The 20745-nt window shown below is 51.1% G+C and overlaps 1 protein-coding gene and 1 pseudogene across 1 annotated transcript; one reads left to right on the top strand and one right to left on the bottom strand.

Annotated features, from left to right (window-relative positions):
* Positions 1-355: 355 nt before the first annotated feature.
* Positions 356-1964, bottom strand: LOC119363318. Its single transcript, XM_037628657.1, has 2 exons — positions 1239-1964; positions 356-1044 (listed from the first exon to the last, which is right to left on the bottom strand). Exons 1-2 carry the CDS (start codon positions 1816-1818, stop codon positions 647-649), a joined length of 978 nt encoding a protein of 325 aa, XP_037484554.1. The 5' UTR covers positions 1819-1964; the 3' UTR covers positions 356-646.
* A 3738-nt stretch (positions 1965-5702) lies between these two features.
* LOC119360817 lies at positions 5703-6307 on the top strand (annotated as a pseudogene).
* Positions 6308-20745: the final 14438 nt, after the last annotated feature.

Raw genomic sequence — 20745 nt, 5'->3', positions numbered from 1 at the left:
GTTGCATGATATTGTATACGCGGATGTGAACACGTCAACTTAGGGACTGCCCGGTCACTGTGCGCGGACGCACCCTGCAGCCATAATGCCAGATTTGGCAAGTCCAGCTGTGGCTGCAGGGTGCCGGATTTGGCAAATCCGGCTGTAGATGTTGTGTGCTCAGTTGTTCCTGCTCGCAAAGAAGCGTATCCTAGATCATCCAAAATTGAACGTTGTTTCCTCTCAAACCTGGCTACTTGTTGTCCCTACTGTCTGAACAAATCGACAGCTTCAGGTAAACAGACCCTGTCACGTGCTTACGCTGATGTGAACCCAAACAACGAAAACCACAGATCGAGCGAAGGAACCACGGAGATGCCATGAAACAGCTTAGTAAGCAAAAGACTTAATACACATGCCCGGCTCCCAAAAGAAATTGGGGTCTCCAGGCCCTCACTAATCTGCATCACCCCCCTATCAACTTTTAAGTCCCTTGTGCAAAACTACTATCACTATCACCTTCTTACTACTAGGAGTTATTGACAGAACCATTTCTTACAGAGGAGAAACGGAAACCAGAGCCAAAAACGAGCAGCACACCCAACAATAAAAAGAAGTAACTTGCTTTGCTGTTCCTTCCCATCCGGGTTCCTGGGAGAAACTCTCTTCAGTAACGGCCGCCGCCGCTGCCGACCATCTCGCTGTAGTGCTTCAGCGACTCCTGCCGCTGCAGCCGCATCTCCATGTTGAACTTGTTGATGAAGGCCTCCACGCGCCGGTTCAGCTCGTCCTGCCCCAGCGACGGCTCGCGCCGCACCTTCCTCTCGCCCGCGCCGCCCACGGCCGCGGCGGGGTCGTTGAACGTCTCGGCCTTGCGCATCGTCGCCGCGGGGGGCGCCACCTCCTCGCCGCCGCCGGACGGACGACGGCCCGGGCGGGTGTCGAAGGTGTCCGACTTCTTGAGGTGTCGCGCCAGCGGCGGCGCCCGCCCCTCCGTGATGGCCTTCCACGTGCTCTCCAGGGTGTCCTCCCTCCGCGGCCGCGACACCCGCAGCGCCCTGCTGCCTGCGACGACATGCACAATCGACATCAACACAAAATTTCGTTTCTTGCTATGGAATTCCACAAAAGCGTTCAAGATTCGGCAAAGTCTGGTCTTCGCAAGCCAGAATAGTCGATGAATTAATTCTTTTTAGCAAAAGTAGATGAATTATAATAGCTTGGCGAATTGCTGAGAGTATTGGCCGTGTTGTTGTTACCTTCTGGGCTGGGTTTGGCCGCCTTCCGGCCGAACCGCGCAGACGACAGCGGCTTCTCCCTCTTGTTCGTCAGGTCCGCGAACGGCGCCACCTCAACCTCCGTCTCCGTGACCCTTCGCTGCGGCGTCCATGCAGATCTTGAAATCAGGAAGTCCTCCTCCTCCTCCATCTCCGGCGCCGGCACCGGCGCAGGGGGCGTCTTGACGACCGGCACGTCCTCAGGAACACGCGCCACCGGAACGGGCACCGCCATCGCCATGGCCACTGCGGGTGCAGGCAACTCCATCGGCATCGCCAGAGCCGGCGAAGGCACTGGAACCGGCTCCGTCCCCACAGCGGCGTGGGAGCCCGACGCGCGGCTGGTCTGGAACTTGGAGGACGCGGCGATGGAGATGATGATGGCGTTGATGACGAGGTACAGGTAGGGCGGCGTGAGCCAGGTGGCCGCCGCCGCCTGCGCGCGCGGGATCTCCTCCGCCACGAACCCCGCCGCCGCCGGCCCCACCATCCTCACCCCGGCCGCCACCAGCACGGCCGCCGCGGCCGCAGCCCCGGCCTTCACCGTCCGCGCGCACCCCATCGCCTCCTCGCAGCCGCCACCGGAATCCTTTCGACCGTTCTCCTTCCTTCTCCCCCACTCACCGTGACTGTGCGCGTGCGGTGCGTTTGTGCGCGAAATGAATGGAAGCGAAGCGAGCAAGCGGGAGGTGGGCGCACCGGGACGGGCGGTGATTTATAGCGGAGCGGCTTTGAGCTCCCCGGATATCCGTACGCGCGGGCCGCGCGGGGGGATGACGGTGAGATGCGAGCCGTCGGATGGGGGCTTTGGACGGCGGGGGATGCACGGGAGAGGCCTGCCGCACGTTCTTCCGTTGCACGGAACGGAAAGGTCTAGACCATCATGAGTAGTGTGGCCCGTGTGACCGCGGGGTCTTTGGCCGGTGGAGACTAGTGGACGTCGACCTTTCCCGATTACCACTAATTAGTACTCCAGCTACTGTGCTTATGCTTAATCAAACTGTGTGTTGTTCACCTGCTGGTGAAGAAATCTCATATCTTAATCAACTCTGTTACTGCAGGCGTACGAGTGACAGTTTAGATGTCGTGACATGCCTTTGTACAGGCTGGATGGAGATGGAAAAGGCAGAAGTGATCGGAGATTGTAGAAGAGAGGGGCTTCCATGTTCAAACGGTCGGGAAAATAGCCGTTGGACGCGGACGTGCGGGCCCGCTCGGTAGTCGGCCCGGGGCTCTCCCAGCCACGTTACGCTGGCCCCTCGCGCCGAACCGCGGCGGTTGCTCTGGTGGCATCCGCTTCCCCTCGCGCTAACGGTCCAGCTCAGCTGACATCACGGACGCCACCGCCACCGCCACCGCACCGCGTGCTCATCGGCGGCAGCTGCCGTCGCTCGCTCCCTCTCGTCTCGTGTCTATCCTCTCTCCTCTTTCCCCGTGCGAGGTTCTAGCCACTTCCTCACACACATCGAGCTCCATGTCTATGAGCTACACATGACGTCCTACTAAGCGTAGTGTGATATTAGAGTTCAACACAAACTACTACTCCACCCCTGATGATTCTGACAGTAAATATTTACTTAATCTACATCCAAATTCTATTACGACTAGTACTACTGCTCCGTTTTCATTTTGACTCCCCGCTACTACTGCTACAGTAGTACTTAAGTTGGTTAAGGTACTCGATTAGTTAATCTACTCAGACGTGGTGACTCGGCGCACAGGTTGACACGGTCACCGTCACAAAGCGCATGGCAGCTCGTGCGCTTTTGCGCTGCCACCTCTGACGCTCGGTTCAAGAAGCACGTACGCGCGTGTGCGTGCCGTCGGACGGCACCTGTTCGGCTGCCCGCCCACTGCGCCCGGCGCAGCATATGTGTCCGGCGCGGCGTGCACTTTTTAACGCCCGTCTCGGAAGACGATGATGGGAGACGCGAAAGAAAACGCGGCGCGCGAGCTACAACGTGCGTGATCGGCGCGGCATGGGCGCACGTGTACGTGCCGCACTACTGCATGGCTGCTCCACCGGTGCAGGGCTGGTGATGCGGTGCGGCCAGGTCACGACTTGCACGTCAAAAACGAGTCCACTACCATGCTCCGGCCTGTAGAAGTGCATGCTCTAGCCAATGCAACTAAAAGACCGATCTGATGGAAGAGACTAGGCAACACATTATACGTCAACACTCTCCCTCACGTGTGGCTCCCTCAGGCCTAATCGTGGATCAAAAGTGGGCTGCAATTTTAATTGCGCCAGCCGGATCTTGAACTCAAGATCTCTTGGCTCCGATACCATGTAGAAGTGCATGCTCTAGCCAAAGCAACCAAAAGACCGATCTGATGGAAGAGACTAGACAGAACATTATACGTCAACACGGCCGAATTGCCTCTCAAGCCGGCCGCTTGATTGATTACCGTGCCCATGCTCGCGCTAGCTCATGCGTATGTCAAATTTGTAGCTGAAGCTAACGTATATATATACGGTGGAGTGATCCATTTTGTTTGTCTCTCTCTCTCTTGCTCCTGCAAAAGTCTCCGCGATGTGGAGCCTGCAGATTTAGGCTGCCTGCCTGTCTGTCTGCGACCACACGCCATGACAAGGAGCATGGGGGGAAGATCGTTCGCCGTATCCGACCGTGTATATTTTGACCCCGTCCACCCACCCAGGGTGCGGCGTGGCTCGCTCCTAGCTAACACGTGTCTCCTGCGCACCACACGTACGTATGCGTACGCACGCGCTCCATAGCTAGCTGCGCGCGACTGCATGGCCACGTACTACTGTCACACTGCCTCGATTAGCGCTTATGATCATTATGATTAGTACGCACTTGTTGCTACTCTATGAACGATGAAGATCTAGGTGACATATAGTAATAGGCATTTCTTAAGTACTTCCTCCGTCCGGAAATATTTGTCGGAGGAATGGATGTATCTAAATGTATTTTAGTTCTAGATACATTCATTATTATACATTTCTTTGACAAGTATTTTCGGACAAAGGGAGTATATTGGTTAATGTGGCACCACTACAATTAGCTTAGGACATGTATAATGATTGATAAATTAGTCTTATCTTATGTCCGTCACGTAGTTTAGAGAAGTACGATCGGTTATTCTTAGTTTTATCTTCAAAAACCAGATATCCCAAATAGTATGTGGTGAGACAATTGTTGTCAAGAGATCATCTCTTAATTAAAAGATGACAAGCCTTATCTTATGGTTTTTCTCTTCTTCACCTTAACATTTATCATATGTGCCTGCTAGGCAAACACGGTTAGCTAGGTAATTAGCGTAGCACACGCACGCGCGTAAAAGTAGGTTAAGGTGGCACCGCAACAGATTAGCGTTGGGCGCACGCAGTAGTGCGTAGTACAGGTGTGACTATAGTTTGGCGTGTGGTAAACGGCAAGCTAGTTATACTTGCCATGCACAAGCTTACACGTACTTACCGCAAGTCCGTAATCACGCAGTTAAGAAGACCAAAAACAATACTACGTAGACCAATCTAAAATTATTGATCTCAGGGTAAAAGTGGAACACCCTACGTGGACCAGTTAAACACGCACAGAAGTAACAGCAACAGTGCAGGCGATAGACGGAGACTATTCTGACCTTCTTCTACAAGCAAGCAAGTTAACCACTGTTCTAATCAGTAGTGCCTCCGCAAGTAATTTGTTAAGAATATGTATACTAGTGTATTATCATCAGAGTGTAATTAGGCGGCCGTACGGCGGCCTACATTTTGGACCGGGGGATCTCCGGGACAGCGACGGTTCCCCAACTGTGCGACGTCGCGGCCCCGGCCTGGCCCTGGCCGCGCTGCACTTGTTGCTTCCCCAAAACGAACACGTCGTGTCTCCATGACTATGGTGTGCGTGACGGGCCTGCAGATCAAGTCAAGATTAATCATGTCGATGATCACCGTTCTCCGCACCCTCCAGACCTAACTTTTTCTTTGCATGCGTCACAGCATATCTAGCTACCGAAGATACTACTACTAGATCTCGAGGCAAGTTACGAGCACGTTGATTAGAAGTAGCTCAGGCCCACGTGAATGGCCAATATCGAACCGTTCAATTAACTAATCGGCTGCTGGGTGTTTGCTTTCTGAAATGGCCATGCGTGGCATACGAATGCCATCCGTGATCGTTTTAGCTGCGCGAGGTCCTAGTTTGAGCATCTGCCCAGCCTTGATTGTCGAATCGCCTGGCGTAGCGTGGCCCGTGCGTACACCACCGGCCGATCGCGGCGTACGTACGGCGGCCTAAAAATGTTCTGCCTGCCACGAGAGCGGGTGGCAAATCCTGTGGCTATATACTCCTACGAGGTAATAGCACCCCAGATCCACAAACTTGCATCGAATGTGATGTTTTAGTTCAAAACTTGCAAAATGTGACCGAGGACTCCACAAACTTAACACCCTATGTGATGTTTTGGTCCACATGGCGTAACATGTGGCAGTCCAGAGGGTGGACTGGTCAGCTGTGGCAATTTTGCACAAAGGCCCCTGGCGTTCACTCGATTCAACGGTAAGCACGGCGACAACAACAGTAAGCTATAGCTAACATGCACGCACCTTTGCTTCATTTGCATCCTACCCAGTGCAATTGATCACCATTAACTACCTCCAATTAATTCTTCCTTTTACGTACGATTCGAGCAGCTTTGAGCGCTACCAAGTCGACCATCTTGTCCAACACGAGCGCCATCAGCTGCCTGCAGCAGCACGACCAGAGCAAGGCGGCGGCGGCGAGGCCGATGACACTCACGCTCGGAGAGCCGCGGGAGAAGGACGGCCACCACCAGCAGCTCAACAGCGCCATGCAGCTCCACCACCACCATCAGGAGCAGCAGCACTTCATCACCTCGCTGCTGCACCAGAACAACAACTGCAACGGCAACCGCAACATCCTGTGTCGTGCTCGTCGGTGTGCTCCAGCGGGTTGTCGTCTGCCGGGGCGGCCAACGGCGAGGTCTCCGACCAGAACAACAACAACAACCACGGCGGCGGCAACAACAACAATGACATGCATCTCTTTGAGGTGGACTTCATGTAGACGACCGATCGACGTAGGTGAACTTGGAGATCCATACATGGAGCCATGGAGTGGTGACCAGCCTAAGCCTAGCACGTACTGTACCAACAGTGTCCTTTAATTAATTTGTGTGTAGGTAAAAAAAAGGAGAGCAAAAGGACCTTAAGGGTATAGTCCATAGTCTCAAAGTGCTGAGATCAGCTAGCAAAGGCTGTGCAACCTAGCATGCTTGTGCTTGGCTAAAGCATGCGTATGCCTTTCTTTCAACTTTCTTTCCTGCAGTGCTCCTCCTCTAGTGCTGCAAGCAAGCATGCCTTTCTGCCATTTTCTGTTTCAGTGAGGAAATGATGTTTGTGTTAGTATTATTTTTTACCCTGTTCTTGATCTTTTTACTGTCTCCTTGCATTTATGTTTTCGTGCTACATCTTATATCCTCTACAGCTAATCAACACATTACACATAGAAAGGGGTGTGTAGCTAGCTCAACATATTACACATAGAAAGGGGTGTGTAGCTAGCTCCAAGAGGATAGTTCAAAATTCACTGCATGCCCAAAGCTTTAGCCAAGAGAGGTCCCAACTCACATTACTCGAGAATCTTTTCAAATCCGGCATTGCTAAGCTTTCAACCCTGACCGTCTTTACCGGCAAGGCAATGCAATGCAACGCATGCATGGAGTAGTAGTAGGAGTAATTCGAAGGGTTGGACCATGCATGCAAATGCTTGCTCTTAGTATTAACTGCGTGTCAAAATGGAGCCCTCCACGCCACAGATCCTGCCTGGGCACGTACGTAGGTACACGAGAGGCCTAATCCACGACAAGGCTACCTGGCTAGAGTGCGTAGTACGTGCTTATCTACAGTAGTGGTAGTAGTAGTACTGCATCATGCATTCATGCGCATGGAGTTCATTGACATTAACTAAAGCCATGGATGGATGGATCTGCGTGCATGAATGCATGGGCACGGCTGCTAATTTTTGTGTGGGGTGGCCGGGTGGGGATCGATCTACCTAGGCGTCTTGCTGCCCCCCGATACGACGTGGGACTGTAGCGGCCCGTCCTGGGATCTGGGGCGTTCATCTCATCGTACATGTGTATTTGGCGGTAAGCACTGCGGGTTGAATCGAGTGAACGCCAGGGGCCTTTGTGCAAAATTGCCACAGCTGACCGGTCCACCTTTTGGACTGCCACATGCCACGCTCTGAATGGTTGTGGACCAAAACATCACATAGGATGTCAAGTTTGTGGAGTCCTCAGTCACATTTTGCAAGTTTTAGACTAAAACATCACATTTGGTGCAAGTTTGTGGATCTGGGGTGCTATTACCTCTACTCCTACTATGGCTAGTAGCTCGACGGTACGTACCTAGCTAGGCCCTAGGGGGCGGTGACCTGTACGAACGTTTCCGATGCGACATGTGCTGGTATCTTGTTCCGTGCCACTTGTGGCAAGGAAATCGGCAGCATGAGCAGCCGTGCGGCCATGTGTGCGCGCCATATACGGGAACCCGGACGGAAATGGCAGCGCGGGGATCTCTCCACCGTCCGATTTGTCATGGGTGACCTACCGAATAATGGCCGCTTTGTCATTTCCGGCATGCACGTGGACAGGCCACCGGCCAGGGGCAGTACGAACTTTCTTATTGAGCGCCGATAGGACACGGCTAACTAACCCGCATGTCGAGGTGGGATCACGGATGTACATCACGCCCGACGTGCAACTTTATAGGATGATCTGTTCCCTTCAAATGTCGTTAGTTTTCTTAACACGGTACAGCTTCTTGTACTCCCTCCGTTTCTTTTTAGTCTGCATATAAGGTTTGGTCAAAGTCAAGCTTTGTAAAATTTGACTAACTTTATATTAAAAAATATAAACATTGACAATATGAAATCAACATTATCAGATGCACCACGAAATGTATTTTCATATTATACAGTTTTAATATTATAGATGTTCATATCTTTTTATATAAATTTGGTCAAACTTTATGTAGTTTGACTTTGACCAAATCTTATATGCGGAGTAAAAAGAAACGGAGGGAGTATATATACACACATACACCCATCTCTATAAACGCACGCAAGCACACTCTACGCCTATGAGCATCTCTGATAGATTCAGCCGGCATATCTCCTAATATTTACAAAGCCACTACGCGTGCCTCTGTAGTCGACGGGAACACCACTTCCCACCGAATGAACATCGTCGAAAAGCCAAAAATAAATACAAAAAAAATGTGAGGACCGGTACCAAGTCTAGGACTTGATCACTGATGGGTTGGTTCCACCCAAAAAAAACTAACTATCTGAGTTACGCTCAATTCGCTTAAATATCCTTAGTTAAAAGGCGAAAACAGACAAAACCCTTTAATAACCAAAGATGAGAACAAAGTGTAGATTCAGGTTCTTAGAGCATCTATAGCCGGGCGCCCCAAATCGGCTTCAAACGCCCGGGCTGCCCTCCTGGTAACGGACCGATCACGATTTTTTGACCGAGACGGGCGCCTCAAACGGGTCACAAACATCCGGGCTGTTCGGCACCCCTCATATCCAGCCCAAATATGGGGCGGATATGGGGGGGCGTGCCACCACGTCAGCCCGGCCTATCCCGACCCCACGTCGTCCCCACATATATTCCCAATCCATAAACACTAGCTCACTCCGCTCTCACTCTGTCTCTTCTTCTCCCCTCCGCTTCGATCCATCCGACAGCTTCGACGACTCTGGCGACCAAGTCGAGCGCCGGCAGCCGCTCCGACTCGGACATGGACATCGACGAGGAGCTCGCCCTCCGCATTGGCCTCGAGAGGTCCAATGTGGGCATATGGGGGGGGGGGCAATTCCGGATCGGCTTCCTCGCCTCTCCCCCGCCGGTGCCGCGAGGACGCTGACGCTGGCTCCTCCCAGCCCGCGCGCAACTTCACTAGGGTTGCGCAGTCCGTGCCTCTCCCACGCTACCCCTTGCCCCCACCCCCCGCCTCGGCTGCTGCTCCCCCGTGTGGGCAGCGTTGGATGTTTGTGCCCGCCCCGCAGGCCCGGACACGTACGCCAGGGTCGGAGACGCGCCCCGCCCGCTGTGAGAGGGAGCGGGCAAGGAAGAGGGACGCAACGGAGAGCTCTGTCCGCGCCACCGCGGGTTTCCGGCGGAGCCGATGATGACGGGCGACTCCTCGCGTGGGTCTACCACCGGTCGCTTATGACGGTGGAGACGGACGTTCGGCGGCTCCGTCAAAATAACACGAAGGCTCTTCGGCTTGCCATCGAGAAGTCTGAGCGAGAGGCGAAGGAGAAGGCGACGAAGGCGGCTCGGTTGGCCAAGCTCACGCGCCAGCAGGACTAGTCGTCCAGTGCCTCAAGGGCCTCGTCATCGTATCCTCCTCCTTGTCCGACGACCACGTCTCCTTGTCCTTCGAATCAGACGATCCTCCACCAGCCGCAGACGGCTACAGCTACTCCAATGACCGAAAGGGGAAAGGTCCGGCCTGGAAGTGGTGAAGTTCAATTTCATTTCAAGTTTTAGATGTAGTTTAAAGTTGTCTGTCTTGAACAGTCGTTCGTAATCTTTTGGTGAACTAATTGTCCTATCCTATGTCTGATTCTACGTCCGGTCAGCTGATCTACGTAGTTTGATCGATGTTGCATGATTTGATATGGATATAGGGGTTCAGATATGAGATTCACGGATGCGGACGATGCGATTTGAGGAGTGTCTTGTCAGTGTCCGCAGGCGTTTGAGGGGTCATATTTGTCCATCGCGACCGTATATGCTCTTATGTTTCTTGTCATCTTTTGGTCAAACAAACACAACATGATTTAAGTTCTACTCCCTCCGTTCCTAAATATTTGTCTTTCTAGATATTTCAACAAGTGACTACATACGGAGTAAAATAAGTGAATTTACACTCTAAATTATGTCTATATACATCCGTATGTGATAACCATTTGAAATCTCTAAAAAGACAAATGTTTAGGAACGAAGGGAGTAGACTTCTATTGATGCTCGTAAATTTAATACATTCTTTTGACCGAAGTTCCCTCAGTTGGAAAGTGATGTTTCCATCGACTACGAGGTGCATGTGGTGACTTCCTCAATCTCAAGATGTTGTGTCCGCTCAGTAAATCGATGATCTTAATAGGGGTAGTGCATGTGTGCGTTCATGGGCTGAGTATATGTGCATGTATGTGAGCATATGCGATTGTATTTTGTTTAAAGAAAATATACAAACAAACATAAGGATAGGGTGTGCGTGCGTGCGTTCATGGCTGAGTGAAGGTGCATGTATGTGAGCACCTGCGATTGTATTTTGTTCAAAGAAAATATAACCAAAGGATATTTTACCCATGTTGATGCCCTGAAATGACTCAATACTAAGTGATTTGTTCGTTCAATTATTTGCGGAGTGTTGTGTCATTAGGTGCGGAGTGTTGTGTCACTAGGGATCACCAAACATGTTTTTGTTGAAAATATACCCTAGATGCAATAATAAAGTTATTATTATATTTCCTTAATCACGATAAAGGTTTATTACTCATGCTAGAATTGTATTGACCAGAAACTTAAATACATGTGTGGATACATAAACAAATAATGTGTCCCTTGTGAGCCTCTACTAGACTAGCTCGTTAATCAAAAGATGGTTAAGTTTTCCTAAACATAGACATGTGTTGTCACTTGATAACGGGATCACATCATTAGAAGAATGATGTGATGGACAAGGCCCATCCGTTACCTTAGCATATGATCGTTCAGTTTATTGCTACTGCTTTCTTAATATCACATACATATTCCTTTGACCATAAGATCATGCAACTCCCATATACTGGAGGAATACCTTGTGTGCTATCAAACGTCACAACGTAACTGTGTGATCATAAAGATGCTCAGTAGGTATCTCCGAAGGTGTCTGTTGAGTTGGCGTGAAGCGAGATTGGGATTTGTCACTCTGTATAACGGAGTGCTATCTCTAGTCCCTCTCGGTAATACACATCACAAGAAGCTTGCAAGCAAAGTGACTAAGGAGTTAGTTGCAAGATGATATATTACGGAACGAGTAAAGAGACTTGCCGGTAATGTAACATCCCCAGTATCACACTACAGTGATCACCCTCTGATAATGCCTAGTCACCATGATTATCAGTGCTTGATCATCATTTGGATCTTAGCTCATTTCAAATTCCAATTCAAATTTAAAGTGAAAAATAAAAGTTGTTCAAATCAGAAACTAAATTGTTCATTAAATAGCAAATAATTCAGAGCCAATTATCAAACTATAACCAACATTATTGAGATTAGTTAAGTGACTCTAACAACCTCAAACAGTGACTTAAAACAAGATGTAATAACCTTTTAATTAATCTAAATTAAATATGAAATTGTGTTTTACCCAAACTAGTTTTTGGTGTTAGGATATAATGCACTACAATTTATGAGCTAGGTCTCATATTTTACAAAATTCATTTAGTGCTCAAACAATCTGCAAAACAAAAAAAGGAAAAAGAAAAGGAAAAGGAGCGGGGAGAGAGAGAAAGCCCCTGCCCCACTAGGCCAAATGGCCCAGCTGGTCGTCTGCCCACCCCAGCCGGCCCACTACACCTCCCCTGTCGTCTTCCCCTTTCTCCTGTTCGACCGACCCACGCGAGTGGTCGCCGTCGAACCCGCTCGTCGCCTCACGCCTCGCCGACGAGGGGATAAGGATCCCCTCCCTCCCCGTCGCCTCGATCCTCTCTCCCCACACCCTCCACTTGCGCCCCTCCTCCCCCAGATCCACCTCTTCACTCTCCCTCTCCTTCGTTTTGGAGAGGAGACTGACGCGGTCGCCGCCGTTCTCCGTCGTCCTTGCGGCCACCGGCGCCCTTCTGCTCCTCTGTCGTGTCCAAGCGAAGCACCGGCCTTTGCCTCTTCCTCCCTGACCAAAGGCTGGAGCCGGGAAGCCCTGCGGCTGCTGGATTCATACTCGCCCCCCTCCCTGACCCCGTAGCAAACTCCGGCGACCCCGAGCTCCTCTGCGCTCCTAATCTTTCACGGGCCACCTTGAGCTGCTAGGGAGCTCCGCTATTCCCCCTGCTTCCTTCTCCGCTCACCTACGTGCCTTCGACGAGATGCCACTATAGCCGTGCTCTGACCACCGCCGCGACCGAGTTCCCTGGAGCTCACGTTCCCCATAGCACGGCGGCGCCCGCTCCTCACACCTCGGCCACCCTCGCTGCCAGCCCGCGCCCTCCCCTGCACGCGCTCATGCTCATCGCGACTGGCCTCACCCGCTCGTTGTGGCCTGCTCTTCTTGCCCGCCCGTGCCCGCACACCTCCTACTGCACGCTGCTGCTTCTGCTGTCATCACACGCTCGTCCGCATCAGCGCGCGCCCGCCGTCAGATGGCCATGAACCCCCCGCGTCCAACCTGCGTCCGCGCTTCCCACTGCTGGTCGCCGAGTCGGGCCCGCGGATGCTCGCACCGGCTGCCGCCGGCGGTCGCTGCTACCCTGCCCGCAGCTGCTTGCTACAGCTGCGCCCCATGTTTGCCTCACGCAGCCCCGCTGCTGCCTCCAACCACGTGCCCGCATTCGCCCAAAGCTGCCGTCGCCACCATTTCTCATTGCCGACGCCTCTGCAGGCCAAAATGCATGTTGGGCCTCAATTTTCACTAGTCGTTGACGGGCCTTTAGCAGGCCGAAATGTAGACCGGGCCTTTTTGGGCCTAGTTAGCTCACGGGCCGTTACCAGGCCGAAACATATCTCGGGCCTTAGTTGGCCCATTGATCATGGGCCTTTAAGAGGCCGAAAGCTTAGTATAGGCATCAACGGGCCGAAGTACGCGACAAGCCTTTAACAGGCCCAAAGTCACGTTGGGCTTAACTGTTGCCACCTTTAGCATGAGCCGTTAGTAGGCCCGATGTCCTGCCGGACCATATATTGCCCATGGGCAGCATGGGCCATTCCCAGGCCGAAAGTCACACCGGGCTGAAATGGGCCCATGTCTACATCAAGCCTCTAACAGGTCGAAGTCACTGGGCTGTAGTTGGGCCCAAATATTTGGCGAACAATTAACGGGCCAGATCTGGCTTCGGGACGCAAATGGGCCCAAATATTGGGCGAACAATTAACGGGCCAGATCTGGGTTCGGGCCGTAAATGGGCCCAAATATTGGGCGAACAATTAACGGGCCAGATCTGGCTTCGGGCCGTAAATGAGCCTTTATTAAGCAGGACGTTATTGGGCTGGCCCACTAGTACCTGATTAAGTACTACGGGCCTTTGACTGGGCCGGCCTTTTTAACCTATATGGGCCTCTGTTGGGCCCAGCCACGTGTCGACGTATCATAGGCATGTCTCCTCCAATGGACGGGCGACATCTGGCCCACTGACGAGTTGACAGGTGTTCCCTTCGGCCAATCAGAATTTTACACATGGAAATTTCCGATTGGTCAGGGCTGTTAACGGGTTATCGGATTCAAAATCCGACCTGATAGCTTAACGGTGTTTAGTTACGGTGGATGCCACGTGTCGGTCACCCTTGACGAAAGCACTTCTGTGATGCGCGATTTATCGTGATGGAAGTGGACACTTCCGTGATGATAATTTTGGTAATGTCATGGAACACTTCTATGACAGCACAGGTATGACTATCTTGATTGTGTCATAAAATCGTCATGGATGTACATGCATGGCAAAAAACGCGACCTACTGTGACAAACAGGTATCATCACATAAGTGTATTTTTTTGTAGTGGATGTGTGCAGACATGGTGGGTTGCGGCGACCAGAGTGGGCCACCATGCTGCAAAACTGGACCTGCTGCGAGGATGGCCAGCTGTGGGCGGCTACGAGGATGGCCGACGTTGAGAGCGGTGAGTTGTTCTTGTCGATGCTTGCAGGGATGGGGCGTTGCTGCTTTTTCCCATACTTTTTTGGCGAAAAGAGATGTGTGTGCGAGGTGGAAGAAGGGGTCGATCCAGATTGAACGGCCAGGTCTAACTAGATCATGCGGTGGGAATGCGGGCTCTAAAATCTTCACCTGCCCTATAGGCGAACTTCCTTTGAAATACTTGGACCACCCTATTGATACAAAAGGATTAGAAATAAACACTGGAAACCTTCAGAAGAGAAAACGGAAAAAGGTGGTACTTGTCAAGGGAGATTGTTGGCTAGTGCTGGCAGGATCACTCTGATTTAGTCATCTCTGGCTGGCATACCTTATTACATGATGTCCTCTTATGGACTACCTGTTGGGGTAAATAAGAGAATGTTTTTTTAGGGAAATATTACTATGGCAAGAAACTATTGATAAGAAAAAAAATGTCATTTGGTCAAATGGTCTGAAGTTTGTAAACTAAAAGATATGGGGGAACTGGGGATACAGAACTTTGCTTTAATGAACAAAGCCCTACTATGTAAATGGTGGTGGGAAATTTATAACACAGAAGGGTTGTGGCAGGATGTGCTTGCTGCTAAATATATCAAAAATACTTGTATTGCTAGCATTGAGCATAAAGTGGGAGACTCACAATTTTGGACTGAGCACTTAAAACACAAGGAGTTTTTTTTCTCTTTATGTAGATTTGCATTGGGAATGGTAGAAATGCCAGATTTTGGGAAGACTGGTGGATAGGACCAAAGTCTTTGAAAGACAGCTATCCCAGGTTATAATTTGTGTTTTAACAAAAAAAATAGATCTGTTGCTGATATTTTGGGAGGAGGTTTGAATAATGTGAGTTTTAGGAGAACTTTGTATAGGGAATATTTGGAATTGTGGGAGCATATTAGAGAGGCTTGTGGGAGTGTGACTTTGAATGAGCAGAGAGATGTAGTGAGATGGGAACTGATGGGCAACGGGAAATATACTGTTAAATCTTGCTATAGATATCATTGTTCGGGAATTCGGTAACTGGTAACTGCTCGATCGACTACTGATTAGTGATTAATCGGTTAATCAGCCATTTAACTAAATTAATCAGTCGATCATTAATTGGTTGCACATGAGAATATATTGGCAACATGTAACTAGTTTTTCACGTATTTATACCACATAATCCAATGCTCATAGCTACGTATTATACATTTATACCAAAATATAATGTCGTAGGCCATACATGTGACAACAAGCAGCCATACCGTAGACCCCTGCAAATTTTGTTGCCAAAGATTAAAACCTTGAGAGTTCTAGCAGAGATTAATACCTTGAGAGCCAAACTAGATGGAAATCATAGCAGAGATTAAAACCTTGAGATGAAACTTATTCGTAGCAGAACTGTACCTTGTTGGTTGGTGAAGCCATGGGGGCCTGGTTCGAGGGGTCGCCGGCGCTGCTGCCTGGCGTAGGTCGCCGGCACCGCTTCCTGGCCTAGGTCGCTGCTGCTGCCTGTCCTATGCCGCCGCTGCCTGCAGGTAGGGGCTAGAGGAGAGATGGGGAGAAGAGGGTGTGAGGGGATGGGGGCAGAGAAGGAGGCTAGGGCTGGCAACGGGAGCAGGGAGATCGCCGGTGGTGGCTAGGGCCGGCGAGGAGAAGCCATGCTCATGAGGAGTCAGGAGAGGAAGGGGCGCGTGCGCTGCGATTTGGGAGGGGGGGTGCAGCGCCGGAGGTTACGGGGCCAGCCAATAATGGCATGGATTGCCGCTTCGGTTGCCCCTTTTTTTATTTGGATGCCGCTTTACTTACCTGAACCATCACCGATTAATCGGTTTGACAATCAGTTAATCGTCTGACAACCGATTAAATGCCAGTTAATCGGCTTGACCATTTAATGAACCGAGTATGTGCTATTCGCCTCAGTTAGGCACCGAGTAGCGATTAAATGGGCATTTAAGTGGTAACTCGGCCGAATTCTTGAACAATGATAGATATATAGTTCAAAGTTTCAAGTACCCACATAACTTTCTATGGAAAGTTAAAATGCCCCCTAGGATCAAAGTTTTCATGTGGCTCACTTTGAGTGTGAGTATACTCACTAAAGATAACTTGATCAAGAGGGGGTGGTCTGGAGACAGTAAATGTTCTTTAATCATTACTTCTTCCATTGTTCCATTGCTAGACTGTTGTGGATGGTCACGAAATGCTCGTTTGGCATGCATGACATTCCTAATAACATCCGACACTTATTCTGGATTTGGATCAGAAAATTTAATAAAAGTGATAGAGATCTCATGACAATTTGGATTTTGGCTATCTTGTGGACATTATGAAAACTTAGAAAGAAGGTAGTGTTTGATAATAACAGGGTTGCTAATCCCTGCGTTCCAGTTAACATGATCATTAAATGGTTGTATGATTGGAATGTGTTGCAGACAAATCAAGAAAAAATAAAGTAAATGATGGTGGGCGTAAGGCAAAGGTTGAACAGATTGCCAAGGAGATCCTCAGAGACAGTAGGATAGTTCGATCCTGACAGTATACCATGCGAGCTCCGTCTGCAGAACTCACTAGAGAGAGCTCTATAGCTGGATACACTGATACTTGATAATTACTACGTACTGAATTTGGTTTATCTGACGCACATGCCGCCAGACGCAACGCACGGCCATTAACTGAAAGTGTACGTTGACATGCATGCACGGTAATCGCACGCGTGTAAACGTGTATGACGCAGGTGTACGCTGTACATCGCACCGCATCGGGCTACTTCTTGCACGTAGCTAGCAGCAATAGGCCTTGCAGGGGTAGATCGATAAGCTGTGGCCCAATGCCGGTCCATCAATGGAGGACCCGTGCTGCAGGTCAAAGGGAAACAAAAGGCATCGCGTTATCCATATCTGTCGACCATGGCTATCATCGCGCACTTTGACTGTGGAAAAAGTTACTACAATACTTCCTCCGTTCCTAAATACTCCCTCCGTTCCAAAATAGATGATCCAACTTTGTACTAAAGTTAGTACAAAATTGAGTCATCTATTTTGGAACGGAGGGAGTACTTGTCTTTCTAGAGATTTCAACAAGTGACCACATACAGCACGAAATGAGTGAATCTACACTTTAAAATATGTCTACATACATCCGTTTGTTGAGTCCATTTGAAATGGCTAGAAAGACAGGTATTTGGGAACGGAGGGAGTACAATATACTACTACTATCCCTATCGCGAGAGGTTAGCGCATCAGCGAATCAGTAAAAAGGCATGGTTTAGTAGCACTCTTTATCCAATCTCTAGTGAGTAGTAGTACTAAAACCTTATCGACTACACAACGCGGCACTGTCCCCTAACTTCCCGGCTCCGCTCACGTCGCCGGCCGGCAATCCAAACGCCGGTCGACACTTGCATGAGCGTCCATGCGCCGAGCGTCCGGCCGGCAGGTAACCGGACGTATCTATCTAGTAGCTAACTGCCGAGTAACCGACGGCTCCAACGAACCTATCCTACTCCTAGCCTACAAGTCAGCCGAGCAAGTCGGTAGTCAGAGCGCGAGTGCACGCACGCATGACCGGTTCACGTACGCGCAGGTGTTTGATCGGAAAACTCCGCAGCTTGTGTTCCCATGACACCGTACGATGATACCGACCGACTGTGAGATCGATCGGTCGATGTGATGTCGCACACTGTAGCTTTGCACCGTCCATCCGGTGGTCTCCTGCGTAAGTCTCCCTGGAACCGTGTGGATTTTCCTGCACTTGGAAGCGTCTACGAACGGAGAGAACCATTCCGTTGACGCGGCAGGTGTTGCATGTATGCATCGGCGTAAATGCAGGGTAGCCTACGTCTACGTGTGTGCACCGATGTACACGTTTCCCAGGTAGAGCGCTCTAGGTAGGGCCCCAGACCCAGAGGCAGACATGCAGGAGCAACCGCTCGTCGTGGACATGGACATGGCCATGGCCGTGGATATGGACATGGCCATGGCCATGGCCATGGTTTGTTCCCGACGGGCTCTGAGATGCACATGAGAGTAATCGACATTGGACTGCACTGGATAAGTTCTCTCCTATTCGAAACTTAATGCGTACCATGATGGATAAGTTAATTTAGTGTGAAGCTCCATCTTTCACTGTCAGCAATCAACATGTACTCGTAACTGCTAACTAGAACGCATTATTTTGTCATGTTATCCACCGGTCGTGGAAAAGGAGGTTCGTTTGACAACACGTCGACTACTAAAACCTTATCGACTACACAACGCGGCACTGTTCTAAGAGCATCTACAGCTGGATATATCAAATATGGCCCCCAAACACCCGCGAACGCGTTTCGACACATCCGTGAACAGTGACCGAACACGCTTTAAATTTTACTTGTTGCATCCGGATCCATGCAAAGACATGCAAACATAATAACCTACGTACTACGTCGATCACCTAACTACTCATTGTCGGAGATATCGATGATCTCCGTGCGCGGCTCCGTCAGGATTCGTGGCAACTGCAGCTCTGGCGCCTCCGGCTGCTCCGCTTCGGCCTCCTTCACATCTATCTCCACGTTGAGTTTGACGAAGAGCGCGTAGGATTCCGCCTGCTCCCGTCAGAGTAACACCCGATTGGCCTCGACATATGCCTCATCCTGGATGGACTCCAGACTGGCCCGTTGTTCCGTCATCTCGTCGGACTGGGCGACGGCGAACTCCGCCTCCGCCTGCTCCATGTTGAAGCACAACAGCTGCTGCTCCGACTCCTCTGCCTCCTCTGCCGCCTCCACCTCCATCAGCGCCAGCTCCTCTTCCTCTTCCCCAGGCTCCTCCTCCTCCTCGTCCTCCTTGTCCTCGTCCTCCTCCTCCGGCTTCGGCAAGTCCGGAGGCAGTTCGACAGCGATGCGGGCTGTGTGCGGCTTGTCTCGCCCGGATCTCCTGCTGGATCTCGGTGCGGCACTCCGACGTGAGCATTGCATAGTAGGTGATGTTACTTCGGACCATGGCGGAGCGCCGGGGCGTGGACAGAGCGCCGGAACGGGAGAGGGGGGAGGTGGATGGGTTCGGACTAGCGGTGCGGAGAGGGGGGAGGTGGATGGACTAGGGTTGGCGGACTCCGGCGGGGTTCAATAGCCGATTTGCTTTCGGGCGGCGAGCTGGAGCGGCGCCACACGACGTTCTCACCGTGGCGAAGGAGGCATTCGTCGGACCACCGGATTTCCAGACGAGTCCGCATAGGACCCCTTCGTCTGTCCTACACGTAGCGGCGTGTCCGGTCGTCCCATATCCGCTCCATATTAGGCTAGATATGAGGGGTGTCGGTCAGCCCGGGCGTCTGAGGCCCGTTTGAAGGGGCCGTTTGGATAAAAAACGTGACCGATCAGTGACCGGACGGCCCACCTAAACGTATGAAATGGGTTTGGCGTCCATGTGTAGATGCTCTAACTTCCCGGCTCCGCTCACGTCGCCGGCCCGCAATCCAAACGCCGGCCGGCACTTGCACAAGCGTCCATGCGCCGAGCGTCCTGCCGGCAGTTAACCGGACGTATCTAAGCTAACTACCGAGTAACGGACGACGATATCTTGCGCGTTCCAACGGAGCCTATCCTAGCCTACAAGCCAGCCGAACAAGTAGGCAGTCGGAGCGCGGGTGCACGCACGCATGCATGACCGGTTCACGTTGGCGCAGGTGTTTGATCGGGAAAAATCTGCGAATTGTGTTTCGACTTCCCATGACACGGTACGATGATGCCGACCGACGGTGAGATCGATCGATGTGATGTCGCACATTGTAGCCTTGCACCGGCCATCCGGTGGTCTCCTGCGTACGTACGTCCAGTTCGTGGAACCATGTTGGTAGTTCCTGCACTTGGAAGCATCTACGAACGGAGAGAACCGTCCCGTTGACGCGGCAGGTGAATCGGCGTAAATGCAGGGTGGCCTACGTGTGTGTGCACCCTAGTGTGCGCTGATGTACACGTTTCGCAGGTAGAGCGTTCTATCTGGGGGCCCAGAGGCAGACATGCAGGAGCAACCGCTCGCCGTCGACATGGACAAGGACATGGGCGTGGTTTGAACTTGACGGGCTTTGGGGATGCAGATGGGAGTGATCGGGATTGGATTGCACTGGATAATTTTTTTCCTTCCGAAACTTGATAGTGTGATGGGTAAGTTAAATTGCTGTCAAGCTCCACCTTTGACTGTCAGAAATGAACATGTAACTATACTAACCAGAACACATTATGTCATGTTATCCACCGGTCGTGGAAAAGGAGGTTCATTTGACCACGCAAAAGCAATAGGGTTTACAAGCATAGCTAGCCGCGCGCGTTTGCATCAGCAAATCCGTGGAAAGGCAACGTACGTTTATCCAACCCGATCTTAGTTAGATTCTTATCATCATCTCGAGACGGTCGCACCATAGGTGTGCCTTTTTTTTTTCCGGAATATATAGCTGCCTACCTCCCTTAGAGCAACTTCAATGGGCGACCTATTTTGTCCATCCATGTCCGTTTAGGGCTGCGCGAACAAAAGCGATGGCCCAACGCACAGACCCTTTTTCATTTTTGCGTTCACTTTGTGTCCGCGCGGATCCATTTCCGGCTCAAATTTGGGACTAATTTTGGTCCGAAGCGG

This window comes from Triticum dicoccoides, chromosome 2B (assembly GCF_002162155.2).
Source record: "Triticum dicoccoides isolate Atlit2015 ecotype Zavitan chromosome 2B, WEW_v2.0, whole genome shotgun sequence".
In the NCBI taxonomy this organism is placed as follows: Eukaryota; Viridiplantae; Streptophyta; class Magnoliopsida; order Poales; family Poaceae; genus Triticum; species Triticum dicoccoides.
This window is presented reverse-complemented; position numbering and strand designations above follow the sequence as displayed.

Bases quoted from the DNA above. Each gene is read 5' to 3' on its own strand.
- LOC119363318 (XM_037628657.1), bottom strand. From the start codon at position 1,818: ATGGGGTGCGCGCGGACGGTGAAGGCCGGGGCTGCGGCCGCGGCGGCC. The intron at 1,045-1,238 runs GTAACAACAACA...ATGTCGTCGCAG, and splicing joins GGCCAAACCCAGCCCAGAAG to GCAGCAGGGCGCTGCGGGTG.